Source organism: Chinchilla lanigera, unplaced genomic scaffold (genome assembly GCF_000276665.1).
Source record: "Chinchilla lanigera isolate Chin_1 unplaced genomic scaffold, ChiLan1.0 scaffold00048, whole genome shotgun sequence".
Lineage (NCBI taxonomy): Eukaryota > Metazoa > Chordata > Mammalia > Rodentia > Chinchillidae > Chinchilla > Chinchilla lanigera.
The window spans coordinates 12,294,213-12,314,034 of NW_004955449.1; the positions used below are offsets into that span (position 1 = coordinate 12,294,213).

General features: G+C 41.6%; 2 protein-coding genes across 3 annotated transcripts in view; both read right to left on the reverse strand.

The window, feature by feature from the left end:
* The window catches only part of Tbr1 (T-box, brain, 1), a 7,907-nt gene extending 679 nt beyond the window's left edge, over positions 1-7,228 (reverse strand). Inside the window, exons 1-6 of the mRNA XM_005393431.2 lie at positions 6,369-7,228; positions 5,641-5,795; positions 5,156-5,277; positions 4,424-4,582; positions 3,277-3,338; positions 3-254 (exon numbers count right to left, since the gene is read on the reverse strand). Coding sequence (XP_005393488.1) covers positions 3-254; positions 3,277-3,338; positions 4,424-4,582; positions 5,156-5,277; positions 5,641-5,795; positions 6,369-7,060 — 1,442 coding nt within the window. The 5' untranslated portion in view covers positions 7,061-7,228. The remainder of the gene's footprint in view (positions 1-2; positions 255-3,276; positions 3,339-4,423; positions 4,583-5,155; positions 5,278-5,640; positions 5,796-6,368) is intronic.
* Positions 7,229-11,813: 4,585 nt separating this feature from the next.
* Positions 11,814-19,822, reverse strand: part of Psmd14 (proteasome 26S subunit, non-ATPase 14) — a 94,883-nt gene continuing 86,874 nt past the window's right edge. For both annotated transcript variants that reach the window (XM_005393340.2, XM_005393338.2), the window contains 2 exons: positions 14,639-14,701; positions 11,814-12,228 (listed from right to left, as the gene is read on the reverse strand). In XM_005393340.2, coding sequence (XP_005393397.1) covers positions 12,130-12,228; positions 14,639-14,701 — 162 coding nt within the window. In that variant the 3' untranslated portion in view covers positions 11,814-12,129. The remainder of the gene's footprint in view (positions 12,229-14,638; positions 14,702-19,822) is intronic.

Sequence of the window (19,822 nt, forward strand, 5' to 3'; positions counted from 1 at the left end):
GCGGCGACGGCGCGCCCGGGTCCTCGGCCTGCTGCGGGGACAGCAGCCCGTTGGTGTGCGGCACGCTGCGGTCCGTGCCCGGCCCGGGGCCCGCGCCCGCGCCCGGGTGGAAGCGGGCCTTGGCGTAGTTGCTCACGAACTGGTCCTGCAGGAAGGAGCCGGCCATGGCGTAGCGGGCTCCGGGCACAATCTGCGAGCGCGGAGAGTCGTTGGGCGAGGGGGTCAAGCGGTCCATGTCGCAGCCCGTGTAGATCCTGCGAGGGAGGGAGAGAGAGAGAACCGAGGGGTGGCGCGGACGTAGGCACCTTTAGGGTGTGAAGGGAAAGCCACCTCCACGGGTCGCCCACCCCCACGCCTTCCAGCTGTAATTCGCACTCGCCATACAAGATGGATACCACAAAAGGTCACCGACCTGCGTCCTCCCCGACAGAAATAATGGGATCATAAAACGGGGTCGAGCGGGACACAGAGCGTCCAGTGAGACTTCCCTGTTCCCAAAGTCTCTTGCAGAGAGTACAGGTCCCGGGAGAGGAGCGCAGCGGGCGGGGGCTGTGCTCCCAAATCTCCAGCACAGGTACACACCCTGAAGCAGAGGCAGCCAGAGACTACAGTGCCTTTTGCCCAGTGGGCCTTTGCTTTGTGAAGGGTTTCTGAGCGAAATTTCTAAACAAGCTGCCCACTTTTTCCACCCTTTTAAGCTCTCTGGTGTCCATTTGATTGTACAGATGATTTCTCTGCTCCGTTTTCAAATGGGGGCTGGGGGGTGGTGCCCACGTCCGGATAAGTATTGCTCAAAGGCTGGCCTTCCCAGAGCCAGAGGAGTGCTGCGGGAAATAGCCAAGGTACTTTTCCCATCGTTTCCCCTATGTGAGCCTTTAACCCCCACCTCCATCAGTGCAAACGAACGAGAGTTATTTGGAAACAGTTATCAATTAATAATTTGGAAGGAGTGTGCTGGAGATTGAACCCAAGACCTTATGCGTGCTAGACAAGCTCTTTACCACTAGCTACAGCTGCAACTCCAATAAAATTCTTTAAAATGTGTTCTTTATTCTCACATTCTTTATGCAGCTTTTGATCTATTATTGGCAAAAACTTGGGGCGAACTCTTCCAGTACAGTTATCAATCTCCTCTAAGCAATCTATGACTAATAATCACTAAGCTTGATTGGGCTGATATGTGCGAGGCACTATTGTCTGGAGGGTTGTACAGACAGAAACTTACTTTACTCACAACAGTTCTTTTAGGTACTGTCATCATCCTACTTTATTAATGAGGAAACTGGGGCAAAACGGAAGTTAAATAACTTGTCCCATCACCAAGAGGGATTGTACTCTTGGGAATTACCTTAGATAGAATAAAGATTAACTTTAGGCCCTGAGCCTAGAAAATCCCATTAGAATGGAGAGGAAACCAGGGATTGGATGAAGATTAAGTGTTTTCTCATACACATACACACACGTTTCCCTTTTTATTTAGCTCATACATAAGTGTTTTAATCTTTAGTCAACAGACTGTTTTGAAAGAGAGCCTCAGTCTTGTCAGACCTTAATCCTTTAGGAAGGAGATTCCCTGGTGAGTGGCCAAGCAACCTCCTAGTACCCCCTGAACTCATGCCTCTCTTTATTTCTCCAGAACCAAGCATTCCCAAATAACTAATGTAAAAGAGGGAAGAGAGTGTCAAAAACCACTCAACTCTTCCCTATCCCTTAAAAATCCAAGGTATCTCATTATATAGATAGATTTTTGTATGAGAAATGTATAGTGATTTAAGAAAAGGAAGTGGATCTTCCAACAGAGGAGGGGCAAATGAGAGTTGCTGCAGTTGCTTAGGTGCATTCTGCCTGCTACACAAAATTTTCCTCCTGAAATTTAATTCCAGTTTCAAATGATAGTAGTAGAGGGAGGCAGGAAGGGAGCATAACTAGCAAGGTACAAATATCTTCTCTGTTAACCACCACAATGTTTTCAAAAGATAAGCAGTCTGCAACAGATACAGTCTAGAGGCCCAGCCAGGTCCCAACCCACATGAGATTACTGAATTGATTTGTGCAAATAAAATGCTTTGAACAGATGTTCACAGCAGAATTAAAAGCTCAAAATCTATAGGACTCTCCTCCAACATCTCTGGTCTCTGAGGCCATATGCTTTCCACTGAGCTGGGCCCAACTTTTCACTAGAATAGTCAAGATCTTCTTCTGGAAAATCATGCTGATAAGGCTTACTTCCTTTGAACTATTTTTGAGGGATATGTAAAAAGGCTATAGTCATGATAGCAATGACTCTCCATTCAGTTTGTTATACAACATCACGTTGGAAGACGAATATCTGCCTGGAGATTTAATAGAGGTAACCACCTGACTTTCCACACATTTAATGTAGTCAAAGGTAGCTTCAACTTTTGAACTCTATTCCAGGCACTCAAAGCCATGAACCCTTCTCTTTTACAGTCCAAAAAAGTGGACAAACTCCCACAATCCAGATTTTGCCATATAACACTATCTGAACTCTTAGACATTATGACTGGCCCTAAGTGAAAGTCCCAGAGAAAGCCCAGAAAACATTCAGTCTACACCTGCTACTGCCCTCAGAAAATAGCCTTTTGCTAGAAAACAGATATAGATGAATGAAGGAGACCTGAATAAAGGGAATCAACACATTTAATTAAACTATAGATGCAAAAGATTAGTGGAAATAGTCTTCTAAAGCTTATAAACAATATATAGCAACAGCATCTTAGTCCTTCCCAAAGCCTGACATCGCTGTGACAGTGGTTCTGCTCATGAAATCTCCTGTGGTAAGTACACATTTTTATTCAGTCTACAGTAAACTTGCACAGGAAATGCTATTTCACAAAACTTGGAAATGGGTAAATAAAAGTCACATATGCCAAGGAGTCTGTAACAACTGCCAGAGCCACATGCACTTTCAGGCAGAATTGCCCGTTTCAGACACAGACAATCTGAGCTGAGCATCTGCAGCGCCACATAAAACACCCGAATGGGAACCAGGGCAGCTTCCCCAGCCAGCCAGCCCCAGAGGCCGCCAACAACTTTGTAATTCACAGGAAAGCTAAAAATAGGCAGAGGAACCCTTTGACCAAAGCCATATAAATACCAAGCCACAAGGTCATCAGAGAGGAGAAACAAGGTGGGGGGTTTCAAACAACTGTCCGTACACACTTCAGCTTCCAAAAGACTTGTAAACAACAATCCACCCTTGACCTAAAGACCAGTTCTACAGTTACTTAATAAGGAACATGCAAAACTACTTACGTGTCATAATTATCCCGAAATCCTTTTGCAAAGGGGTTGTGATCTATTTTCAATTGTGTGATCTAGGAAAAAAAATGATGACTGTAATCTCACCTTCAGTACAGCAAGTTTGTGTGCTTAAGAATATATTATCTGCCAATTCTTACAGGGGCTCACAGCCTACATTTTCATTTATTACCAATATTTTCCTAACTGCAAAATTTAAGAGAATAAATGAAAAGGAGAAAAAGAGAAAGCATCATGAAACTTATGAGGAACATGTTTAAATCAATGATGCATAAAACTAAAGTATCATTTGCAATGATCTATGTGTTCTAAATTGGCTCAAACTCACATTGTAAAACTGCTTAGTACAATGCACCAAAAAAAAAAAATCTTTAAGGGAAACTTGAATTCACCGCCAAATGCTGCCTATTTTTTAGTTTTTCACAAAATTTTTAAAAGTTAATTGCTTCTGATTCACAACCTGAGGATCCATCAAATAGTACCCCCAAATCGGGTTTGTGTTACAGTTAAATCATGTTTTCATTTTTGGTATTTTCCGATGATTATAACAAACACAAAATTCTCTGTCACTCCTAGTAGCCAAACTAGCCACTAAAATCAGTTTTTGTGAACATGCAAATAATGATGAAGGTCAAAACTCCTTAGCTCCCTGTAACTTGACTTACTGTAATTTTTACATATATGAAAATGCTTTTTTGATACCCCCAGAACAGTGATAGCGTTGTTTGTTCATTTCAGTTATCAATTCTGAGACTTTTTAAAACATTTTTTAGATTCCAAGCCTTGCTAAGAATAAAATACAGGAAGAAGCTCTGCTTGTTTCTATAGAGGGACATCTAAAAAAAAATTTTAATCTGTACTAGTTGGAAGACTAATTTAAAACTTCCAAATCAAAAGGCCCTAGAAATCCTGGACACATCACAGGTGGTCTGGGTGCCCCGAGTCAGGAACGAATCGGAAACATTTCCCCCATCGCGTCGGTTTTTAGGGAAGGAGACTAGTAGGTTCTTAACCCTATGCTTCGAATGCCCCAGCTGTTGCAGATGTTAGTGCTGCTAGCGCCCGAGCCCAGGAGGGCCCGAGACAAGAGTACCGGAGGAGCCTGCACCACCCGCGGCGCGCCCAGCCCCGGCCTCCTTACATCCGTATTCTGGTAGGCGGTGACAGCGATGAACTGAGTCTCGGGGAAAGTGAATGTCTGCACGCGGCCGGGCTGGCTCGTGTCCTCCGTGCCGTCCTCGTTCACTTCTACCACATGCAGGCGGGGCTGGTACTTGTGCAAGGATTGTAAAACCACCATCTGTCCGGCGAGGAGAAAGGAGAGCGCCGGGCGGCGCGTTAACGCGCGGTCTCCGTCGCGTGGCTCAGGGCTGCCGGCTGCTCGCCCAGGGCCGAGCCAGGCATTCGGGAGCCCGCAGCACCCGATTTCTGTCCCCCGGACTCGCCTGGGTGCGGACCGACTGGCCCTCGCACCTCTAGGAGCGAGGATCCCCAAGGCACCGGAGAAAAATGGAACAGATCGCCTTTCCTTGGTCGGTCCGGCTCCTAAATGTTCCTTTAAGGAGGAACAAAGATTTTTTCAAAACCTGCAGATCTTGTGGATTTCCTTCTGATTTCACTTGAGAAGTCGGGAACTCTGGACTTGGGCAGAGGGGGCGGGGGCGGGGGGCACAACTCTACAGAGAATATAATTTTGGAGAGGGGAAATACAAAATTTTAAAATGTTTTTAATGAATCAAAGAAAGTATCTAGCTTCTACTGGCGTTTTAAACTGTTGAGTGTGTGTGTGTGTGTGTATGAGAGAGAGAGAGAGAGAGAGAGAGAGAGAGAGAGAGAGAGAGAAAGAGAGAGAGAGAGCCCTTGAGCCACTGACCTGCCCATTGTTGTTTGAAGCTCCTTTGTTGTTCGTAAGTTTTAATTTTCCGAAAGAGATTTCTTGGCGCATCCAGTGCGCCCCAGTGTTGGGGGAATCCGGATGCATATAGACCCGATTTCCTAGAGAAAGAAATATGTTGTTTACATAAACTCGGGGCACTGCCCAGTCCCAACTCCTCAGCATGCAACACACACACACACACACACACACACACACACACACACACCTTACTCCAGTGTGAGGCCCATTAGCTGGGCTTTTTTAGACCATGCTTTCTTCCTATTCACTGGGGTTGATTAAAATAGCTTTTGCATAATCCTCCCCCTTCTCGCGTTCAGTCTGTCCCCCTGTCCCTCTCGTCTTCTTTAAGAAGTCATTGGCCCGATCGTTTTAAAAGTCGTTCATGCCAGTCCACAAAGGCTTTAATTAATCATTCTCACCTAAATAAGTGTCAAGAAAACGTGTTAATTGGAAGGACTTGCCTTGCACATTGGTGTCCGCTTTACCGCAAGGAACCCATTTGCCTCCTTGAAACCTCCAGTGATTGGGATCCGCCAAAATCACATCCACAAAAATATTGTAATGAGCCGTGGGATCAAGACCAGAAATGTTAAAACTTAAAAAAGGAAACATGCGCCTGTTTAAAGTAAGGGGGGGGGAGTAAGGGGGGGAGAAAACAAGGAAAAAAGAAAATGTTAAAGATTAAATGCTAGAAGCGGGGCGCCAGAAGCAAAGCAAAACTTGTTCTCCAAGCACAGATGAACGGATGTTTGCTGGTCTAGAAAAGCGGTGGTAGGAGAGGAAAGGAAGTGGGACCGAAGTCGGGAGAGCAGCGAGTGAGCTGCAGTAGGGAGTCGCGGGTACCGCGTCTCGGGTGGAGAGCGAGGTTGGCGACCTGCGTCTCAACCTGTCCGTACATGCTGGCGTTGGCGCGTCCCTCCCTTCGCCCGGCAGCGGGCCGGGGCTTTTCCTCTTTCTCACCTTTCTCCAGCCACTGACCGGCTCTCCAACCGCGTTGGTACAGCGGCTGCCCTTTACCAACATCACCTTGCCGGTTATCCCTTCCACTTTCCCCTCTTCCAAAACTAGCCAACTCCAGGGCGCCCCAGAGCCTTCCACTCCGCTCCCGACCCCAAATCGTCGCTGCCGCGGCGGTGACAACCTGGGCGAGCTGTGCCTGGACCAGCGGCAGCCCAGAATGTAGCATTACCTTCCCTGTTTGGTGATGATCATCTCCGTTTGGTGCCGGTGAAATTTCAGCCAAAGGGGCCTGTTGCACAGGTACACCTGCGCTTTGCCAGGCACCAGCCCCGGCTGGGTGGAGGAGAACTGGTAGAACGGGGCTCCTTGGTAGGAGTGGCCGTATTGCTGTGGGTAGGGGTAGCCGGCCGTGGGGTAGCCCTGCGGTGAGGAGTTGGACAGGAGGCTGTTGTAGGCTCCGTTGGTGATGACCGGGTGGTGGGCCATGTAGCGGCTGGGGCTGCCGATGGAGAAGGCGGGGTGCGCCGGTCCGTGCTGGCCGGGGTACGGGAACATGGCACTGGGAGCAGTGGCCGCAGACTGTGGCTGGCTGGACTGAGAGAGGAGGTAGCGATCTGCAGCAGAGCCATCGAAACTGTGACGAAGCTCAGAGACCCCGTCCAAGACAGGAGAGAGTTTACTTCTCTGGACGTCCCCTGGTGAGTCCTTGGAGTCAGGAAAATTGTCTGTATCTGACTGATTCGTCATCCCCCTGGTAATTTTTTTCAAAGGTGAACTTCTCTCCAGGTTGTCAGTGGTCGAGATAATGGGATGATCGTGCAAGACAAGCTCAGATCCGCCTGAATGTGGGTAGCTGCTGCTCACATTGAGAAATTTCTTGGAGAGCATGATAGAAGGAGAAAGGCAATGCTCCAGCTGCATAGCTCTAGAACCTGAACGCTCACCCTCCCGTCCCCGGTTTTTAAAGTGCTATTTATCATAAACTAGAAATCCACAGACCCCCTCACTAGACAGAAAGCACTTCACCAGCAAATGCTTCTCAAAGGTTTGATTTACTTTTTTTTTTCCCTGGGAGAAGAGATTGGCCAATTGACACTATGCAGCAATCAGAAAAGGCTCACTTTTGATCTCGCTGCTTGTGCAGCCGATGAAACGGCTCCTGCCATTGGTTAACTGCTGACAGTAATTTAATTAGATAGACATTAATTAGGATAATCACCTGGCTCCTGGTCGCGACGATCATGGCAAATTGAAGGGGATGATTTTATTGTTGGCTTGGGGGTGGGGAATGTGTGTTGGTTCCAGTGAGCTCTGTTGTGTCACCTTTAAGCTTTGTGACCACTGCTTTAGGAAGATTCAAAGATGTGCAATTTACTAAACATTTTTCCTACCTTCCTCCTTCCCCCCTTTTGCGCGGAGGGGTGGAGGAGGGAATTCGATGATGCTAGGAGACTTTTCGGATCTGAATGAGCCAAATATTCAGTTGAATGTAACGATTTCAAGTGCAAAGTATACAAAGTGCGAGCCGGTGGCCTCTTCTCGCCCTGTAAAAGTTCCAGAGTCTGTCTTTTCCAGTTAATACAGAAACACACAACACCTGAACCAGTGTTGTGAGCAGGTCCTACGTGTCCCTGCCACCCCTGCTCCATCCCCCACCCTTAAAACTACATACAGACATAAATAAATCACTGCCGCTGAGAGTCACAGTGATGAGCCGGAGGGGGAGAAGTGGGGAGGAGAGGCAGCAACTCACCCACCCATCCACCCACCTCGGGAAGGTGGTTCGATTTCTTGGTGGAGCACAGAAAGAGTAACAATCTATGATCTCCTTTTTAAGTTTTGAAATAATCATAAGCTGTCGGGCTGAAGTGCTGTAATGTATTTGCAGTGATGTTTACCGGGTCTTTACTAAATATTTTATCAGCGAACTTGGTTGCAGATTATCCGAAGAGCATCTAACTGGGGGCAGGCACCATGCATCTTTGCAGTCCCACCTCACTGCCTTCTCTCAGAGGTACCGATTTAGCGACAGGTTCAAAAGCCTGGCCAGGAAAAGAGGGCTCTCCAGAAGCGCTGATCTGGGGAGACAGAGTGGAAGTGCCATGAACACAGCAGTGATCTTGCTGAAGACTCCTGTGTGTGTGTGTGTGTGTGTGTGTGTGTGTGTGTGTGTGTGTGTGTGTGTAATGTTTATATAATCTGGAGGGGAGAAAAAGAATCCATGCCAGTAATTTTAAAAGGAGGAAAGATCTAAGGAGGAATAGAGAAAAGAACCAATTTAAAGGGATGGTGGCACAAATATATAGCAGAAGACCCAAAGCACCTCTGAGATGAAGGGAGATCTCAATACCTGATCTACAAAGGAGCCCAGCAATTGGCCTATCAGAAGACCAAGAGCCGCGGAGGCTCTGTCTGCCCAACACTGCTTTCTTGGCCTGGCGGTTGCCAACCTGCCTTCCTTGGACTTTCCTCCCTGACGCGGCTGAGCCGCGCGGGAACGAGGAGGAGGAAGAGGAAGAGGAAGAGGAGGAGGAGGAGGAGGAGGAGCGCAATGCCAAGGTTCCCTGCAGTCCAGCGAGGTGGCCGACTGGAGGGCGGGCTCCGCCTCAGAGGCAGGGAGCGCCTGGCGACCACCCAGAGGCGCACACTCTTCCTTGGCACAGGCGCGGCCTGCGCATCTCGACCGGGTGGAGCCTCCCTCTTTGAGCGCGCGTGTTCGCTTCCCTGGGCCAAAACAGCTCCCTTCAGGGAGCGAGGCCCTAGGGACACTGGGTGGGTCCTAGGCAAGCGGAGTATGCTTTTATCAATTTCGCCGCTTCGCGGCAACTTAGAGTAACACGGTGGACCGAGCGGTCAGCGCCCAGCCCGGACTGCGCCGCCCTTCGAAGCCCTCCGACGCTGGTTGGCGCTCTGGCTGCAGTGGGCACCAGCTGCGGCCTCCAGCAAGGCGCCGCGGGCAAGGCCCAGTGCGGGCAGCCCTAGGCCAGGGAGGTCAGGGACCAGATGTCTCAGACTCAAGCTGAGGCAATTTTCTGGGAGAAAAATAAAACCAGATCCACTTTTCCCTTCGAAAGAAAGTCGTAACTTCTGAATGCAAGCTTTACAAGCAGTCTTAGCTGTTGAGGCACTGAGGTGTGGAGGAAGGGGCCAACAGCTACACCCCTTGACACATTTTCCTACCTTGCCCTTCTCCCGCCTTTGCGTGCGTGAGGCTTCAGCCCCACTTTGGCCACTATCATTAACTCCTGCCCCCCGTACATCGCCCTCTGCTGCTTCCCACTGCATCTTGCTCGGTCCTCAGAGGGACACAGCCTAAGGATGTACAGGGAAGGTGAAACACCACCTGGGCTCTTTTTAGGACTTTGCCATTCCTGGCATTCAGAAGTGGCTTTTCAAGAAATGAAGAATGCTAAAGTGACATGTTAAGGTGTTTATGAGAATAGATAAGGATTAAGTACACCTTCCTCAGAACTGGGAGATAAATGTACTCTGACCCCACTCAAACCACCAGTACTAAATACAGAATCAGACGCATGCTTTGTCTTGAATTTAAATGTGCTCAACAAGGAAGACAAAGACTTTCCTTAGGATCACAACCTTCTACTTCTGTAGAGTAGTACTTCTTATATTTTAAAATGCATATAAGCTGGGTGTGCTGGCACATGCCTGTAATCCCAGCACTTAGGGACTGAGGTAGAACCATTTCCGCAAGTTCAAGGACAGCCTGGATTACATAGTGGGACCCCAACTCAAAAAATGAAGTGATTATGAACCACATTAGGATTCTTGCTTGTGATTGTAGGTCTGGGGCGGGACTTGGATTCTATGCATGTATTTCATACTTGCATAGACTAAGATGCTGTCAGTCAAGGCAGATCACATTCGGAACAATGAGGCTGAAGTTGTCCATGGCCCCACGCTAGTATGATAGGAAAGCAGGGACATCTGTAGCAGTGCTAGAAACAGGCAACGTTTTGTTTCTAGAGCTGCTTTAACTCTGCATGGTGAGTAACAGTGAACTACATATGCAAGTACACAGTCTTAAATAGCTTGTTGAGCTTAACAGGTTGTTTTGGTGCCTAAATGGCCCTGGGGCATTGGGCTGCTGCTAAAATACCTAGCTGCACATTCTAAGCAACAAACGTGTTCCCTGAGCTGCTCAAGACAACCTGATTTTCATCCACTCCAGGTCTAGGAGGATAGTTTGCTGTTTTTTGTTTCTGTTTTTTGCTTGGATGAATTTTCACAAGGTTTTGAAACTGGGACTATCTCCAGCGTGAACCAAGAAAGAGGAAATGGAATGTGGGATTCCAGGAAAATCAAGTGATCAAGAAAGGGCAAAAGACAGGCACTAACTCTTTCCAGTCATAGTACTCAATCAGGGTATTTTCAGGAACCAAAATGGAGGAAAAACAGTAACAAAAACAACATCTTTTAATCTGAACACTGAGACAAGTCCTTGAAATATGGAGACTTTCTGAGGAGGGCAGTGTTCCAAAAAAAAAAAAAAAATCTCTTACCTAGCTCTTCTCAGTAATATCTGTGAAGTAAATTACAGAACCTTACTTTTAAAGGGGAAAAAAAACCTTATAGCCAAGATCCTGCACAGAAGTCTAAATTAGGTTATAGGAAAAATTATAACTTGTACTTAAAGTGTTTAGGTATAATCCCAACAATTTAAATTAACACATACTGCATGTCCTACATAAAATGTACTATCACTATATCTAAAAGAACTAACATTTTATTCCAAAAATGACACTGAAACATCCTGAGAATTTAAGCCATGTCCACTTCAAGCTTCTGGTAATTTCATTAGGCAACCAGTAACAACCTGCAACTGTTGAAATAGAGCAGTAACTTGGTCTACCACGGCATTTGTAATACCTCTACTAAAATCAAACTATGAGGTCAAGTAGAACCTTCTTGTTATACAGCCTTAGAAATAGTCTCCCAAGGAGAGGTGAGGTCTAAAATAAAATCTTTTGTCTCCAGAGTTTTGTCATACTGCTTGGAGTACTCAGTATGGTGTCATACCATGAGTGTTAACAGGGGCAGTTACTTTTGAACGGCAGGATAGAAGGATAAGGTTTGAAGTCATCTATGAAAACTGCCACTAGTCAAAATGTTTTTCTCTATCAGAAAACTTAGTACTTCTAACTTAATTTGAGAAAGGTGAAATAAAATTACTAATTATAAGCTTGCAATATTAAACTCACACTACGATTATTTTCTCTCTTTGCTTTAAAGACATTAGACCTTCTATTACTATTTTAGACAAAAATCTAGTGGAGTTTCCAGTAGCCAAGTTTCACTTTTAAAAGCCCCTAGTGGAATGTACTTTTTAAAAACACAGGATGAGTATAAAGTAAAACTGCCCCGTTTTTGTTCTTAAATGTACTTCTCTAAAATTTCCAAAGTATAACATATTAACAGGATACTGAATATACGATATTAACTTGTGAGAAATACTCAATAAAATATTACTCACTAATGAGGTAGCCACTCATTAATGGCAATCATTTTGCATTTGTGAAATTTTGTTATCACATTGTTTCATGTGCTGTAAGATCTTAAAAATGCAAAGGGAAACATATCTTTGTGTGAGATTCCAACGCACTGTCAAATGCTATTCTGTCAGTTCCACCCAGTGCCAAAAAGACCTCAGGAGACATGGATTGTAAATGTATTTTATTTTGTAAGCAACAATCAAAATATATTTGTGCTACGGATTTCTTCAAATACTAAATGAGATCTTAACAATATTTGTCTATTTTGATGTGTTCTTGTACAACTTTGGAATCTGCAAAGACCCTGACTAAAGAAACAGAAGTAATTGCACAACTGAGACTGAAGGTGTTACCGTGCTGCAAATGATGCCAGATGTCTTACATTAACCAAACACACCTTCCGAGGGCCCTTGATTTTGAGCATTAGGAACAAGAGAGGACTATGTACTGGAAGTTGCACTGAAAGCTTTTTGCATTTTTTTATTTAAATACAACAGTATCTAACATAGCTGCTAAACACTGGACAATATTTGAAGTCATAAGTACATCCACATGTTCTTCCAAATGACGTTTGGGATCCTAAAGGAAAAAAAAAGAAAAACATAGAACTCTATTACTGGTACATAAATTACTTAGATGTTTTCTAGTAGCTGATGAAATTAAGAAAGAAACCTAAATGTTTACATACTTTACAATTTAACTTTAATATTCTGTTATCTTCTTAGGGTTCTAAATCTGTTTTTTAAAAAACTTAAGTAACTAATAAAGTAATAAATGAGTCACTCAGTGCAAGTTTGATTTATATAATCAATGCTATAATTCCATAACAGAGATTTTTATAAAGGGCAACAGCTAATTCTATAAAGCTCAAAAGCACCTGATTTTTTAAAAAGTGTATTTGTGTGTGTATATATGTCCGTGTATGTATTCTCTACAGTTCACGTTTTTAAATAAAATGTCTAAGGGAGTGTTTTATTCAGAGCAGACATACAAATAAGTAAAAGTATAATGTGAATGCCTATCACTTTTTCTTTGCATCTTGATAAAAATAAGAATTTTGTATAATTTCAATACTTTAAGAATAGTGCTTTAAGTGATTCAGAAAATATTCTTGCATCTAAAGTCACTGTGGTTGAAAAATTTACATACAATTTGGAGCTATTCTAAATGTTAAGAATGTTTCATGCAGCTATTTCAGAAAAATACAGAGAATTACATAGGTACATTTCTTTAAACCTAGTCAAATCTATTTTGAAACAGTTAAAAATAATAAAGCTTAAAACTGCACTGTAATAAAATAATTAACATGCTTAATTTATGTTTGGGGTTAATTAAGTATTTTAACTAAATTCAAAAGCTTTGAAATAAAGGATACATACTGTACATAACAAAAAATAATTTAAATCATTAGTTCCTAATGAGCATTATTAAAATGCGCAAGATTCTTAACTTTACAAATGTCCATCACTGAAATTACTTCTTGACTGTGCTTTTCACTTGGGCTTAGCCAAAAGGCCGAGAAGCAACTGAGTGTGCTTTTCTAACCTATAATTTCAACACCCTGACTTCTTTGAAGAACCCAGAGATACGACACACTACAAATAATTTTAAGTGACTAGACCACAGTATTATTATTATTATTATTATTATTATTACACTTTAGTCCAGAAATAAGCCTTAGTGCATTTTTGGTAAAAAAAAATTTGAGCAAAACTGACAAGGGAAAAAGATACTGGTTTAAATCCATTACAGACAGTTTTCCTTTTGCCACGAGGTGGGCCAAACCGATGAGATACTTACTACATTTTAAAACATTATCCTGATGATTATTAAGCTTTGTCAATTATGTATTTTTCAGTTCCACTTTTAATTTAGTCCTATTTTGCTGCTGTTAACTAAAATCCACATCAAGAAACTGCAGCCTCAGAAAACAATTTATTCAACTTCAAAATCTATGAAAGGTAAAAAGGCTCCAAATTGGTGATCTAATAATACATTTTAAAATAAGTGGTGAAAAAAGACAGCGTGGCTATCATGTACGATGAGAAAATAAGATGAACTACAATTCATTTTGGTTTTTGGAGATACTCATTTTTAAATTATAATATTCAGAATGTATTGAGATGTTTTCCTCATTCATGATATATGATAAAGTCAGACCTCTGCCCCTACAACTCTGTTGAAGTAATTGGTTTTACAGTGATTTGGTAACTCATTTATCAGTTATCTATATTACTTCTTATGGCAGCTGGGTGATTCTTAGAGATTTCCCATCCAAGAATGGTCCTGGCCCAAACCTACATAGCTTGTGAGATGTGATGGGATCAGAGCATATGGTAGGATGGCTGAAAGCAAAGACAGCTTAGTGTCTTGCATCTGAAATATCAAGATTCTGCCAACATCAGCAATATGATAACCATGTTCCATGAAACGAAAAAAAAGTAATCAACATTCTTTAAAAAACAGTCTAATTAATCTGTAGATTCCTTTAATTGGTTGGTATGTTCCCCTTACCCTCACATAATAGAGACTAAAACATATATTTATCTTAGAAAAGTGAAAGAACAAATACTTAAAGCCCTTTTTCTTCACTCAGTATAACCAAGAGTTATAAGATTTCTCAAGTACATTACTTACATATTGATAAATATCATTAAAAATATAATATATGAGGTAAATCTTGATCTATGGCAAAAATAATACTGCAAACATTAACTCAGGACATCCGTGTCTCAATTTGTTGCTAGTAAATGACCTTCCCTAAAGATAGTATGTCATACATACAGATTTGTGATTTATTCTCTATAGCTAGTAAACAGAATTTGACATCAAATAAATTCAGTGATTCTTGAAATTAGTACCATATTTGTTTGACAAAAGAAAAGCACAAAGTGAACAGACAGGAAAAAAACCACAGGCCCTAAAATTGTTTTAACTCTATAAGAGCACGTTGTTATAAGAATGTGTAACCTATTACAGTGCTCCTCACCTGCTTGCCAACATTCTTTATTGCCAGCTGTTCAGGTGTCATCTTATCTTCTTCTTCTACAGCCTGTGAATGAAAGGCAAAGGACAGCAGTTCAAATTCTACATTTACTTTTCCCACTAAGTAATAATTACCAAAATAATAATAATCATATTTTTCATTTATAGAACCTTTTATTCAAATAATTTATTGATCAAAAATCAATTTTGCTAATCTTTAGAGTAACTTTCAGGATAATGAAAACTGTTACAACCACCATTTGAAAACAGACCAAAGAACATGTAAAAGGTATTGAAAATATCAAACTGAATCGATAAATGGTTATATTAACTACCTGCAAAACAGTTACCTGAAAACCCTTACTAAGTTTTTTAAGAGATTGGGGGATGGAAATATCTGAACTAGCCTCTTATGTCACTAAGATGCTAAACAGTTTTATACTAGCTTCTTTTCCTACTTTCACAGTAGTTTTCTCTTCCCATTTCTTTGTCTCCTTTTCTTTTGTCAAGCCAGCCTGTGGCTTGACAAAAATATCCAATACCTACCTAAGAGTACTGAGGACCAAAGGGGTTTCTGACTTAAAATATACTTAACAAATCACATGTTAATCTCTTCACATCTTTAAATCTCTAAAGTAACAGTATATGTACCTGTATTCAGAAAAATCTCACTATTCTACATGAGTAATCTTTAATAACTATAAAAAACCAATTTGAAGTTTTCAATATCAAAATAATTACTTAAATTAAAAACAAATCAAAATTAAATCTACGCAAAAAAACATGCAAACTGCTCTCTACTACTTTCAGAGTTAGCTCCAACTCTGATGATGTGTATGATCATAAACTTTCTAGCAGAATAATTCTTAAATTATTACTACATTAGATTAGCTATTACCACTGTCTTCCCCTCCCGTTATGGTACTAGCATAAAATTTTTATTGAGAATTCTAAGCTTACGGAACCTTCAGAGTTTAGGTATGTTATGGACTGAAGATAGGACTATAGCAAGTAAATTTTTAGGACATGATTTATTCATACCATCCGATAAATGGAAAAACAAGAACATTTAATAATGATCACCAACCTTATGAAATGCCACCACGGCACTTACCACAAAGATGGCTACAAAGAGGGTGAAATGGCAGTGGCAGAAAGCAGGAGAACAAAATCCCAGTGAGGGCTAGACTTGGATACTCTAAACTTAATAATCTCACAGCTGCCAAATTTCTTCATGTGTGAACAATGAACATGTAGGAAATGCAATCATCAGACATTTCCCATAAACTGGGAAGTTTGGCTGCATTTCACACCTTCTTAATAGTTTTGTAAACAGAGAACTTGAAAATGAGCAAAGATGGCAAGTGTCTAATTTTATAAATGGACAAACTCTAGAGAATTTTCCCCAATAGAACCTGCCTAAAGAGAAAAGACAGTGAATAAGTATTGTATCTCCTGATTACTAGAGGATATTTATTTACAGGAAATCATTGGGAATTACATTTATGACTCATAAGCTTGAAAGAAGGAAAAATAAAAGTTAATAACACTCCAAATCTAGAATTCCCTAGACAGAAAATATGTTCATTTTTAGAGTCAGATGTCACTCTATTATTCTCAGCTAGTTATGAAAAGTACAGCTTCACTGGGAAATTGCTTCTCCCACTTTCCTATCTTTTAAGGAAACATTAACATGTACTTAGAGTTTGCCTTTCTAAATTACTTTTACAAACTGTGACATTATATTTTACTGACTTAAAAGCATATTAGATGAATGGGACAATTAAGTTTGTACTCCATCTCCATTCAGCTGGCTGTTCTGTGCACATGCCAACAACAGTACTTACTACAGCATTGGAAGGAGGCAAGAGTTTTGGAATTTGGCTCAAAATACCAATCCACACACAAAGTGGTTATTAGGAAGTATTTCGGATTATTACAAATATCAAAAATGACAGATACACAAAGATGAAGGTCAAAAAGCCTTAAAGTATTAATTTTATCTGAAAGGTTAAACAGGATATAAAAAGCTCCGACAAATTTTAAAAATCTTTTACATCGTTTAACCACTTTACCAATTAGTTTTTCCATTCCCAATAATTAAAAGAGAGAGTTCACAAACTCTTTGAGAAGTGCAGATGGTAAAAAGTACTCCCAGCCATAGATGCCATCTGGGAAATGAGGAGCAGCTGTAGATTTAGGCATATCCTAAGGTTGCAAACCCCCATGACAAAAGAGTAAGCACATCTCTTCCATTCTAAGAACAGATACTCACATCAAACCCTTACAAATGTTTTCAATCTACCTATAAGTTACCTATATCTCATCTACCATCTGGTTAAGACCAGTTTGTCTTCATTCACAGTTCTCGTCTGGCTAGTCACCAGGAAAAATTAAGAAATGGTAGCAGCAGAAACAAATGAAATTCAGGCACAGGCAGTGTCCTCACTAGGGAACTTCTGTGTTTATGGCAACTTCTGTGATTTGGCTTCAAATTTTGCTTTTGCATTTGTGCTCTTCGGTTTACTCAACCAACAAAAAAGCACTGAAAATGTTTGTGGCTATTCACACTAGAAACGTTTTTAACAGTTTATCAACAAAGACCCCCAGATGGCTATCCCATCATGCACGGTCTGCACAGTTCTAAGAAATTCTTGGAATTTGGTCTGTTATGTGATCGCAATCCCCCAGAGATATCCCCTATCTTAAAGAAGCTTTCTAAACTCCTTAATCATTTTTTGTTGTTGTTGTTAATGGTCAAGTTTCTCAAATGGAACATTTACATCAAATTCACCGTTTTATTTACACATAAACAAATATAGATTGGACTGCTGACATTTTACTAACTTTTAATGATCTCTTCTACCAGGCCAATTCCAGTACTGTGAACTTTCTAAACACCTTTAGAATTATTCCAACACTAGTTTTTTCTTCCTTAACCCTTCCTTTGATAATCTGGTTCTTATTCTGGATACTTCTCTAACTATTCCTTTGGCTTTCTTTTTCCCACTGATGTGCTCTGTTCAACCTATAACATGCAAGGATCCCACTTAAGCACATGATTTCCAATATCACAAATATAGCAATTTAATATAAAAGAGGGCACAAACTGCTAAAATGGAACAGGCTAATTTCTCCCAGTAAACCACCTCTGCAACTGCCACTGGATTTTAAGACAATGTATTTTACTTCATTCATGATTTTTTCTTTCTTTTTACAGTACTGGGGATTGAATCCATGGTCTTGTGCATGCAAGCAAGCATTGTACCACTGAGCTACATCCCCAGACATTTTCACTTTATCTGCAACAGGGTCACACTAATTGCCTAGGCTAGCCTCCAACTTGGAACCCTCTTGCTTGCTGAGGAAGCAGGAGAAATCACAGCTTCCTGAGTAGCTGTGCCTACAGGCATGCACTATCTTACCTGTATCTCATGACTTTTGTATTTATTTTTCATGTTGAATAACTGAAGAAATCTGAGTTATAGAAATAGGGAATAATTTCAAAGAAATGGCTTTTTATAAAACATTTGGAAAAAAAATTTGGGAAAGCAAAATAAACAAACATGAAGCAATTAAAAAACCACGGAAGGTATAGCAAGTTTGAATGTGAAGAACAATAAAACTTCCCCACCACTATCATTACACAGCAACATACACATATTTTATACATATGTTACTAATGTACTGAATTCCTAAAACATCCCAGTAATGTAGTTAATCAACATTTGACATATAAAGTAGGCACTATCTCCTTGGAGATGAGATATATTAACTCCAGCAATTTTTCTATCACAGAGTTTCAAGCTCTGTCTGCTCTCAATGAGTTCAATGTGCACTTGCCCATAAATCTTGAATTAAAATGCAACATGAAACATACAAAAAAAAAAAAAAAAAAAAGAGCATTCCAAGAGAATGATGGGGACACAGAAGTAACTAAGTGGACCTAACTGTTCCTTCTGAATCTCCTGGGGGGAAAAGTTAGGGTGAGAGTGTACACGATCTGCCAGGGAAGAACTCACCACGTGGTGCATACAGGTAACGCGGAGGAGGCAGGCCCTGGAAACTGACTGGCAATGAGACAGGAGAACCTAGCCAAGGAGAAAGAGTCCAGACTCTAAAGCATATCTGATGCCTAGAAAAATGAGACTGTCACTGGAAACCAAGCTGTAGAGAGGGTGTTCTGAAGAAACAAAAAGCACAGTAGACCACACTTTGCTCTCAAACAGTAGCACTTGAGGTACCTGGTAAGTGTGAGTGAGAAGGTCTCTGAGATAAGGGAGATGAGGATAAAGACCAAGTGAAAGGGGAAAAAATTTTCTAAGCTGTTAGCATGGCTAAACTATCAGAACAGATTTTTTAAAATTATAAAAATAGAAGAGTAGCCAGGCGTGGTGGTGCATGCCTATAATCCCAGCACTCTGGAGGCTGAGGCAGGAGGATCATTGTGAGGCCAGCGTGGGTTTCACAAGAGAGTTCAAAGCCAGTCTGCACTATATAATGAGACCCTTTCTCAAAAGGAAAACAAAACCCAAAACAACAAGAATACCACCAAAGCAAAGGCAGCAAAGCAGACTTGTCAGGAGAGGAATGTATGGCCACAGAAGTAAAGAGAGACTTCACAAGTTCAAGAGTACTGAGCGAAAGCAGGAGGACAATGAGAATAACCTGGAAAGCAGGTGTAAAGTTAACGTACTAAAAAGTAAACCAATCACCTCTTTTAACAAGTTAGAAATAGTAAACTGTCCTCAATACCCACTCCATCATGGAAAAGGTATGACTTTAAGAACATAATGACCTACGGCACACATGAGTGACCTAAGGAGGATATGTTTTATCCAGTCAGTCCTAAGAAAGCAAAGGGGGCAAAGTAGGCCATGATGGACAGCTGGGGAAGATCAGTAAGAAACACACGTCCTTTTGAGGGCACACCAGTTCCTAAAATTTTAGAAGATTATGTTAGTATTAGTGACTAGATAATGCTGATGATTAATAAAATTATAATTTTGCTAAAAATACAAGTATCACAGCACTCCATTGATTCAACACGTGTTTGCTGAGTATCTGCTATTTATCTGGCAGTGTGTTGGGGATAAAGTAAGACCTTTTTTGGTACTAGACATTGAGGGCTTTTGCACTGAGGTCCATCCTGGCTCTTTTTTATTTGTACTTTGAGACGGAGTTGTCC